We start from the raw sequence: 11,573 nt of genomic DNA, 5'->3' as shown, positions 1-11,573 counted from the left end.
TTTGGATATATCTCCTGCCTGCTCCTTGTTGAGATTGGAGCTCTCCATGAGATTCAAGACCGATATCACCGTCTGCATAGTCATGACTCTTGCGTCTGAATCTAGCACCACTTCTTCATGGTTTTGGACATTGCCTAAAATGTTCAATGTGTCTAACCTTTCATAGATTGCCTTTACCGTTTCCATTTCTAGCATCGTCCCTTTACTAGACTGAGTTGAATCTTTGCTTGAAGTGATCCTTTTAATAGCCACAAAAAGGGACAATTTCACCTCTTCAATAATTTGAGCAAGGATGAAGTGGTTATAGGGTGTGTCCAAAGGAGACCTGTAAAAGCAGGGAAAGTTAATCATTTGAATAAAAAACAAATAGCAGTAAAGCACTTTGTTCTGTATTGTTGTATCGGTTCAAGAATTGTTCAAACTGCATCACTTACTTATTAGATGAGGCCTGAGGTGACACAGGAGCCTCCGGTGACTTCTGATCGAACATCTGAATGATCCCGAAGTACCTCTTGAATGTAGACTCTGACAAGTAACGAATCAGGCCTAAGCATGTTTCTACAAATGTCAGTCTTGTCATCTAATAAGGACCAGAAAAATGATTTCAGTTAGAGCCGAGTTTATGCACTGCAGAGGGTAAATAAATGCATGTAAACAGCTACAACTTACATCTTGCATGCCCTCTGTCAAGACATCCCATTGTCTAGAACAACACATTGAATCGTTTAGTTAGAAAACAGACATGAAAGAATAAATGTGTCTTCTACAAGTTTTTATGAAACAAAAAAGATAAATTGGCTATGTTGTCAGTGGCTCCCAAGGTGTATGACTATGTAAGTACAGTACATACAACAAGGGTGTAGCAGATTCACGGGTGAAAACACAGAACAAGAAACAACCAACTACAGGTCAAATTTGGAAACCACTGGGTGATATGAAATTATTATTCTACCAGTTTAATTATTAATACTAGTTAGTCATTTTGACAAGAAAAGACATAACAAAAGGTGAATTATGCAGACAGACAAACAACGTAGCATAGGCCTACCCATCACTCAGGTTCTCAATGACAGCAATGACATCGCGATGAACCAAGTTGCTCCTCTTGATCTTCACTAGCCCTCTGTGCAGGGGCCGGGCAGCTGGACAATCCGGGGATAAGTTCTTGCCTTTCTGCATTTTCAAAGTAACCTACCTAGTATAAGAAACGATCCGCTTTAACTCTCTCTACAAGTGACAAATGAATCATTCTCCTGTCGAGCGCTCTGCATTTATGACGTATGTGCATCCTGACTTGACGACGAAGACGTCATGAATGGCGTCGCCATACCTACACGCGACATCAGCAGCACTGGGAAGCTCTCCCTGCAAGAAACATTTTAGCAAAGATCCTTCATTACTGAAGCTCCGCTTTAGCCCTCTCTGATTTTAGTATGCACAGTACAATAATCGCAAAATTCCAAGGGTTCAATGTAAATACTCGTTTAAAAACGTAGGCTAATTCAATAGAAAGGCTTAAATCATTGATGAAGCCTCGCATGGACCGTCAACTTAGAAAACAGCTGGCCTAAATCCAAGGCTTAGCCTATAGCCTGCCAACTCTTTTACTATAGTGCACTATGAAGAATGGCCCTTTCCAGTTGTTAAGTCAGATGGGGAAAATCTTAATCATAATGGTGACCTATAGGCAGTGTTGGGAAGGTTACTTTAGAAAGGTAATGTGTTACAGTTACAAGTTACCCTGTTTAAAATGTAATAGTAGTGTAACTATTTGAATTACTTTTTCTGAGTAACGTAACTAATTACTTTTGATTACTTTTTGATTACTTTTCCGATTTTTTAATGATAAATATAGTCCCCAAATCCATGCGAAGATTTCGGCCTTGGTCTACAGGCTGCCGAGCAGTTCTGTACAAGTGCACAAGGCAGCAAGGGCATTCAATACATGAATTAGCATCACATTTTTTGTGAGGATAATATAATGATAATCATAATACGTTTACAGGCAGGCATGTAGGCCTACGCTGATGGCGCTGTAGACGTGATAGAGCCTATCAGAAGGTCCCGTATGAAACTATGGCTGTGGAGGGAAACAGTTCTTTTAATATTCTTTGCAAGGTTTTGCTGACAATATTGAGATGTAATTCAAATTGTAATTTTGAAAATTTTCAAAAGTATCTGTAATTGAATTACACATTTTTCTACAGTAACTGTAATATATTACTGTTACATTTATTTTGTAATTAAATTACGTAACTCAATTACATGTAATGCGTTACTCCCCAACACTGCCTATAGGCTACTAAAAGCAAATTGATTTACGAAAGACACCATGCAAATTGGACAGGTGCTGGACAATAGGTTACAAATATCTGCTCCTATCCTGATGGTCAGTAGGCTATCTTGTGTGGTGCATGTTTAGTGGCCCGCTATAATAGATGTCGCTGTTGATCAGTCCCTGCATAAATAGGCTCCGGTAAAGCTACTGACAAAACTTCATGTTAGCCTGGGCGACGGAAAAAAATTAAATGGGAAATGTTTAACCCATTGTTGTAGCAGGCTATGCTTATGAGTATTTAGTCTAATATGAGTAGGTTATGGTAATACTTTGGCCTCAATAAAGTTAGGCTATTGGTGTTTTTTTTTTTGTTTTTTTTTCTGAGCTGCGCAACGGTAGGCTATTGCTCAAGTCTTTCCCAAGTTGTGTGACCATTATGGTCTACCGACAGTAAGAATATTCTTGTGAATGGAAGCTATAGCCTACTCAGTAGCCCAATAAAGCATTCTAAGAAGTTTTATCCTGATGACTCAGTGTGTGTTGAAATGTCCGTTCTCATAGTCGCTCATGATATTACAAGCAACGCGCATGCACACACTGTGGTCATACAGTGTCTACCCAACCTTTCCATACTTTACAGTGAATGCCTCCGCAGGTTAAAGACTCTCCGCTACGTAACTAATCGCGTCTACAAACTTAATGAAAGAGAATAAATTTCTCAGTTTTATAGGACTTGATTGAGATTATCGAAATCCGGCAGGTTGCCATTTGGGATTGCTAACGCAGATAACAACTACATAGACAACTTAAACTTTATTGCATTACAATGTCATTTTCAATTTGAACGCAAGGGAATTTGAATGGAACGCAAGGGAAGAGGGCAAGTTTTCTTCTTTATGAAAGTGGACGTGCACCGAATTGTTACAAAGGAAGCATGCACATCCTGATTTTTCCTCTGGATTTATTTACTTATTCCCGGTCTGGAGTCCTACACCATGGAGACTGTTGGAAAGAGTTCAAGTACAAACCTGATGCAATTACTTCCAAGATTACTTTCAAACACACTCGAACATGGACAAGAGTGGACTGCCACCTGGCCTGTGCCTCCCTACCTCTCACATCTTTTGAGACATTATACTGATGATCACTGGAATTAAAAGGTTGTGTTAATGACAAAATAATAATTCCAGGCTCACTCTATTATGTTACTTTTGTTGTTATGCTTAGGTACAAATAGAGTGCAACAAGTGCTGTGCACTTACTTGAACAAAACACATATCTGAGCATTTCTCCCCACCTTTAGTTCTATTCAAACAGCCCACATGAAAGGACATTTTGATGAAATTGTTTCCCCAGGGCCATGAAAGTAAATTTAAGTGCATTATTATATTATTGAGATACACTTTTTCTACTTAGATGAATTAAATAAAGTAACTGTTAAAAGGAAAAAAAAAACCCTCACTCATCTGCCTCCAAATGTTGAGTCCTCAAGAAAGGGGAAATCATACACTCATACTGTAAATGGGCCAGTATCGGTTCTTCAGAGCAGAAGAACCTTTTTCAGTGCTTGAAAGAACCATCGAGGCAGCCTTTCACCTGATGTAATGGTTCAACACAGAAGTTTTGACTCTCCGTGGAACCATCCAGAGATTTAAAGAACCATGTTACCAAGCATGTTAATGTCTGTATGCTACTATATATGCGCCGCTGGTTGGGCAGGCAGCTCTGGGTTAGTGTGTGATTCACCTCACTGTGTGTGTGCTGTGTGTGTTCACTAATTCGGTTAAATTGGGTTAAATGCAGAGAAACGAATTTCCCTCACGGGATCAAAAAACTATATATTCTATATGGTTCATGCCAGGATTTTCAGACATGATCCTCAATTTCTTTTTAACCTAAACTAATGCCATGAGTCATGCTACTGTACCCAGCTCCAGCCAGTCACTGTTATCTACCGTGGCCTAGTGGGCTCTCAAGTTATACAAGGTGGAAAGGAGGGAAAACAAACCAACCATATGCCTCAGGCTGAGCGTTGTGTCTTTGGAAACAGTTAGGGAACAAATGATGGAAAGATTTATAATGAATTGGCTGAACTGTTCTCTACATGGGTACAGCATGGTTGTAGGCCTACATGACTCGTCTGGTAAGTCAATAACATATAATTAGATTGTTATTTTAATTAAATTACCAATTATGTGACTACTGGTTCAGATTCCTCTACCAGAACAGCCATTCTTTTGGGTCTGTCTTTTCTGCACATGTATGAAACACGAGACCAAGGACACAGGCATTGCTCACACATTTAACATGCAGGTGTCAATTCCAGCAGTCTTTGTTTCTTTCATCATTGTCATCTAGAATACATTTGATAGATTATATTATGCATAAATGCTCTAAAATACTGTTCCAGGATGAATGAATTCTGTGTATTTGTCAGTCAGTCTGCCTGCCTGGATAACATTTGGGCTGGCTGTAGGCCTACACAAAGGCCAATTGTGCTGAAGGCCTTCCATTCATTTGTCCTTTTGAGGAACTTTTTTATAATAATCAGCATAATGCTATGAAGTATATTAACATGTACAAATCAAATGCTATTGATGAAAAGAAAACCAAATGGGTCTGCATGTCATGGTCTTAGTAGTAATTCCATACCTACCAATATGCCGGTTAGCATCAATAATTCACATGTTTAAATGTGCATGAAAATAGAACCCATGAACCCATATTCTGTCATAAGAACTGCTTATGTATAGATTATGTCACTTGATTTTGGGAGGAAAGACTGAGGGTGTGAATGTAACCTTTCATTGTGAAATGGCGCCCCTATGTGGTCATTTTCTATAATGCATCTGTGCTACATTTCATTAAAAAATAATAATAATAAAAAAAAAACATCCAAAGCATATTATGGTTTATTTGTTTTATTAAATGTTAAAATAATAATGATAATAAAGTGAAATGAAATTTAATAAAATAAAATAGAAAATGAAAAATTAGGTTCTGCTGCACACACAGCATTTCCGCACAGACTTGGAGACGGATGAAAAGAATCTGGCAAAAATGTTCCGTTTCTTGGATTTCCCCTCAGAGCCCTTTTCTGTCTGGGATGTGGACGTTTGTGCCTCGCTGCTCTGACCTACAATGGAGCAGGAAGTGTTTCGAAATGAAAGCTTGTCAATGTTTATGGAAAATAATACACAACAGAGTTACAGTGACTATATACGAGAAACTCATTATCAGAATCTCAAGAAGCTGCAATCAGAGGTTTTCCTCTTTTCGTGAAAAGTGTGACACACCTGCAGGTGAAAAGATGTTTTTTTTTCTTCATTTAAACTCGTGAGCTATTGGGGCATAGGTGTAAGCAATATTCTTAGTGGAAGACAACCCTATATGTTTATGGAAACCGATTGATATTTCTCTAAACTGGACACAATTAATCAATTCAATGAAGTAATTTACAATTAATCACTGTCTCCATATAGCCACACAACTTATTGAGCTGTCTCTGACATGAGCAAAGATCTAATTTGTTTAATTTCAATATAATACAATCTATATTCCATATACAGTCTAGAATATTTGCAAAGGAAATAGATTGGTATCATACCAAGTACATACGGTGCCATATATCTGTCTGTATGGCACTGTGCATTCTCTGCTCCGTGGAACAAGCTATTTAGTTGACTGAGGCCTTACCTGCTGTCCCCTGCCGTATATCATTTCCTTGCAGCTTCCTTGCACTTGCATTGGCCTCAAACTTCACTGGACCCACTACATTTGTCTTAGATATATACTGAAATCACAAACAGATCATTTTGACTGGATTCATTCAAGACAGAACTTCCTTTTACACAATAGCAGCATAATGGAATGGCCAACAAAACAAATACACATTTCTTGTTATTTTTTTCAATAATGTTGAAAATAGTTTTGCAGTAACTTCACTGTACCTTCTTGTTGACCCTCAGAGTCTTTATTTTGGGTTTGATGCAGATCTTCACTTCTGTTTTTGCTTTGCTCTTTGGCTCTCCTAGTCTATTTGCTGAATCAGTGTGTAAGCCAATGATCAACCCCAAAGAACTGGTGGAGCAGGCGACATCCTTGACAGAACGATTCACACCATACTCTGAGGATACACCAACGGCTTGGATGCTCTCGGCAGTTGAAGACCTTGTGTTCTTTACAACTTGGTTTTCACCATCTGCAACTGATGAAACTGCTTCCATCACCTGGTTCACCACTCGGTCTTTCAACAAGTCTACTGTTACACTCAGAGTATGAGACGAACAGGTAGAGTCTCCAGAGCAGCTTTCATATGCAGTCTTCGCCAGACAGCTGCTGGAGCTTGGTGTTCCCTGGATGAAGTCCTCTGGGCCAACCGCTTTGCTTGGGCATGATGGAAACAGCAGCTGATGCAAGAAACACTTTACAGACTCCTCAACAAACGTGTAGGGATCCTTAAGAGACACACTTTTGTCTGTCTCATCATTTTCTCCACACAATAATGGAGGACCTAGATCAGAAGGCAGGCTTAGTCCCTGGCAAGTGTTTGTTCTCAGCAGATGGACCAACTTATATGCGAGGTCACATGAGAACGTCTCTATTTCCCCACTAGACATGAGCCTATCCAAATGTGTCAGAGCTTGGACTTCATCTGCAATCTGTTCTGTTTCTAAGGCAGAGTCTAAGGTTGTGGCCTGACATAACTGCCATGCTCTACCATCAGACATTGCATTTTTGCTGGAGGACCTCTGCTTTGATATGGATGTATCATATCCTGCTCCAGGCTCTGCTGTCCCAGTAATGGTAGATCCCCCATCCGCTTCTGATGTACTGGACACGGATATGAATGATGACTTTTTGTATAGAGCGAAAAACTCCATTATCCTTCCTTGTACTTCCTTCAACAAAGATGGCACACAAGTTTGCTCATTTTCCGCATAATACCCAGAGAGGTCATCACTACCTGAGGTTTCACTCTGGTCCAAACTCACTCCTGACACGGTCCCAGTTCTTCTTAGAAATGGTGGTTTGCAACACAGGAGTGTCTTTAGTGTATCAATGACTGTTATTGTAACACTAGTGGTCTGGTCCATAGATGAGGTCAAAGATGAGGTCAAATGAGATGAGGTAGATGCAATGGAAGAGTGTTCCAGTCTTTCATGAAGTACCTCATTCACCAGTTCATTGGCTTTCACTTGAAATTCCTCACTGGAGAGCTTCTTAATGCTCTCTAAGGGCAGACTAAAGGCCTCTGAAGAACTCCAGCTACTTTCACTACTCTGTTTAGAATGACAGTTGCGCCCACAAAGAATGTGTTCACACAGAGTTTTTTCAGGCACATAATATGATGAGGATGAGCTGGAGCTCAGTGTACTTTCCAGTTGGGAGTGGATACTGTTAACAAACCCAGCAATTAGGTCATCATCCACCGGCGGTACATCTTCCTTCTCCTTCTTCGTTGTCTCGTGTATGTACAAAGTCAGCACTTTCTTGAACACATCTTTCATACATGAACCAGCATCCTCATCCTCATCCATCTTGTTACCCTGAACTTCATCAGGAGGATGCTTCTCACTTAGACCTCTTGGTGGGGATGCAGGTCTACTTTCAAATTCATTGGTCAAATCAAGATCATCCAAGCTTTGGTGTGGTACTGGTTTGACAGAAAAGGAAGGCACCTCGGCTCGTTGTTCAACCTGATTTCCAAGCTTTGTGTGGCTTTCCTCTTTGGACACCTGTCCTTGTTTCAAGATGAAAAAATCTTTCACTTTATCTTGCACAGTTGGAAACATACGAGAATAACGTATAATGTTCTTGGCATAGCCCCCTTGGTTTAGCTCCATTTTCTGCAGGAGACGGATTGCAGATTTTGCAATACCAGAGACATGGGTTTCAATAGTTGGTGGTAAATTAGAGGTTTGGCCAGATTCTGCAGAGACAGCCCTGTCTCTCTCACTAAGAACATCGCTCACGGCACGGATGGCTTTAAGTTCAAACTCCTCACTTGTAAGTGTCTTCATACTCTTTGACAATGAAGCATCGCTCCTAATATAGCCCTGCATTCTGTTTACATCTTGTGGGCCTTCAATGTTGGAGAGAATTGTAGCTAGGGCCCCTTCAATCTCTGAAGGTGTGAAAGTTCGATCCACCCATGTTAATCTTAATCTTTTAATTTCCTCAACGACAAAGAGAGCTACCACCCCTCTTATGACCTCTTCTGTGTAAGAGATGACATCAGCCTCAGTAGCTTCACTGTTACATTCAAATGGGTGTAATTTTCCAACTGAAGCAAGTGATGAACAAGCAACTCCTTGTGGTGTATGTTCTTTGAGATGTAGATCAGGCGCTGTTGTTTTCTGGGCATATGCATCCTTTCCTTGTTTCAGAATGAAATCGCTGATCTTGCTCTCAATGTTCTGGTAGATGTAATGAGCATAGGCAGAATTCACAGTTTCAATAATATGTGAGAGATCTTGAAGACATCCCATCACTGTATCCACAATCTCCGCAGCAAAAGAATCAACATGACCTAAGGATGCCTCCTCTCTGAAGGTATCCAACTCAGACAACACTTCAGTCACCATTCTGTGAGCCATTCTCTGAAACTCTGGGCTCAACTCTTTCTTGGTGCTTTCATTAGAACCAGCAAGGTCAGGCAGAGCTAAACTTTGTGGAGACCACTGGAAGGGCTGTTGTGAGGATGATCTACCAGTGTCAGCAAGCTTATTGAGCTGGATCATCACATGGTCAATAACAGAAACCTCTGACTCCTTTCCTGGTGCAGTTTTGTGCTGTTCCACTTTCGACCAATTTGACCGGTATGCTTGGTAAATCTTGAGGACTACCTTTTTAGTGTACATAGTGGTGACATCATCTTCTGAAGAATGTTGGGATGACTGTGGACTTGCCATATCGGTTTTGCTTTTCCCTACAGAGGGCTTTGATAAAGTCATGAACCGCTTGACCTCATTTAGAATCTTATGGAACATGTCTGTAGCAGAAGACAAAATCATCTCTTCATTGAATCCAGGAATTAAAGCGAGGCTCGCAAGAATGGTAATGACTATGTTGAATACGATAGAATCAACAGTCACAATGTAGGATAAATCAGGTCGATGCTTTGGTGTAGTCGACGGCAAGGAGTTTGAGTGGCAGGTCCTGTCCTCCACTGCTTCTGAGTTGTTTTCACCTCTGAGAAGCATCGCAAGGACGGCCTGGGAAGCTTTAACAGAAAAGTCCGGGGAAAGCTTGAAGTACAGCTCCCTGTTTAAAGGGCAGCTGGCAGGAGAACCGGGTGAACAGTTTTGTTTTGGGGTCTTTGGAGAGGCCAATATTTTGATCTTTGCAGCAAAGTCATGAAAGACTTTGGATATCTCTCCTGCCTGCTCCTTGTTGAGATTGGAGCTCTCCATGAGATTTAAGACCGATATCACCGTCTGCATAGTCATGACTCTTGCGTCTGAATCTAGCACCACTTCCTCATGGTTTTGGACATTGCCTAAAATGTTCAATGTGTCTAACCTTTCATAGATTGCCTTTACCGTTTCCTTTTCTAGCATCGTCCCTTTACTAGACTGAGTTGAATCTTTGCTTGAAGTGATCCTTTTAATAGCCACAAAAAGGGACAATTTCACCTCTTCAATAATTTGAGCAAGGATGAAGTGGTTATAGGGTGTGTCCAAAGGAGACCTGTAAAAGCAGGGGAAGTTCATCATTTGAATAAAAAACAAATAGCAGTAAAGCACTTTGTTCTGTATTGTTGTATCGGTTCAAGAATTGTTCAAACTGCATCACTTACTTATTAGATGAGGCCTGAGGTGACACAGGAGCCTCTGGTGACTTCTGATCGAACATCTGAACGATTCCGAAGTACCTCTTGAATGTAGACTCTGACAAGTAACGAATCAGGCCTAAGCATGTTTCTACAAATGTCAGTCTTGTCATCTAATATGGACCAGAAAAATGATTTCAGTTAGAGCCGAGTTTATGCACTGCAGAGGGTAAATAAATGCATGTATAAACAGCTACAACTTACATCTTGCATGCCCTCTGTCAAGACATCCCATTGTCTAGAACAACACATTGAATCGTTTAGTTAGAAAACAGACATGAAAGAATAAATGTGTCTTCTACAATTTTCTATGAAAAAAAATGTAAATGACCTATGTTTTCAGTGGCTCCCAAGGTGTAGGACTATGTAAGTACAGTACATACAACAAGGGTGTAGCAAATTCACGGGTGAAAATACAGAACAAGAAACAACCAACTACAGGTCAAATTTGGAAACCACTGGGTGATATGAAATTATTATTCTACCAGTTAGTAATTCTGACAAGAAAAGACATATTAACAAAAGGTGAATTATGCAGACAGACAAACAACGTAGCATAGGCCTACCCATCACTCAGGTTCTCAATGACAGCAATGACATCGCGATGAACCAAGTTACTCCTCTTGATCTTCACTAGCCCTCTGTGCAGGGGCCGGGCAGCTGGACAATCCGGGGATAAGTTCTTGCCTTTCTGCATTTTCAAAGTAACCTACCTAGTAGAAGAAACGATCCGCTTTAACTCTCTCTACAAGTGACAAATGAATCATCCTAGCCAGAGCCTCTTTATATGCCTATTTTTTTACAGTCTATGATCCTAGCCCTGTTGAGCGCTCTGCATTTATGACGTATGCGCATCCTGACCTGACGACGAAAACGTCATAAACGGCGTCGCCATAGCTACACGCGACATCAGCAGCACTGTGAAAGCTCTCCCTGCAAGAAACATTTTAGTATGCACAATAATCGCAAAATGCCCAGTAGGCTAATCATAGATGGAGCCTATGGACGGTCAACTAGAAAACAGCTGGCCTAAATCCAAGGCTCCATAGCCTGCCAACTCTTTTACTACAGTGCACTGTGAAGAATGGCCCTTTCCAGTTGTTAAGTCAGTTGGGGAAAATCTTAATCATAATGGTGACCTAGGCTACTAAAAACAAATTGATTTACGAAAGACACCATGCAAATTGGACAGGTGCTGGACAATAGGTTACAAATATCTGCTCGACCTGATGGTCAATCTTGTGTGGTGCATGTTTAGTGGCCCGTTATGCTAGATGTCGCTATTGATCAGTCCCTGGATAAATATGGCTCTCGGTAAAGTTACTTAGCCTGGGCGACGGAAAAAAAATGGGAAAAGTTTAACCCATTGTTGTAGCAGGCTATGCTTATGAGTGTTTAATGAGCTGTAGCCTAATATGAGTAGGCCTAGGTTATTATGGTAATACTTTGGCCTCAATAAAG

At 40.6% G+C, this 11,573-nt stretch overlaps 1 protein-coding gene across 1 annotated transcript; it reads right to left on the bottom strand.

Annotated features, from left to right (window-relative positions):
• Positions 1-5,271: 5,271 nt before the first annotated feature.
• LOC134089722 (uncharacterized) lies at positions 5,272-7,818 on the bottom strand. Its single transcript, XM_062544166.1, has 5 exons — positions 7,720-7,818; positions 7,450-7,560; positions 6,229-6,687; positions 5,975-6,071; positions 5,272-5,414 (listed from the first exon to the last, which is right to left on the bottom strand). The coding sequence occupies exons 1-5, from the start codon at positions 7,816-7,818 to the stop codon at positions 5,272-5,274; spliced, it is 909 nt and encodes a 302-aa protein (XP_062400150.1).
• Positions 7,819-11,573: the final 3,755 nt, after the last annotated feature.

This window comes from Sardina pilchardus, chromosome 8 (assembly GCF_963854185.1).
Source record: "Sardina pilchardus chromosome 8, fSarPil1.1, whole genome shotgun sequence".
In the NCBI taxonomy this organism is placed as follows: Eukaryota; Metazoa; Chordata; class Actinopteri; order Clupeiformes; family Clupeidae; genus Sardina; species Sardina pilchardus.
Note: the sequence above shows the minus strand (reverse complement) of the source record. Positions and strands in the feature narration are given on the sequence as shown.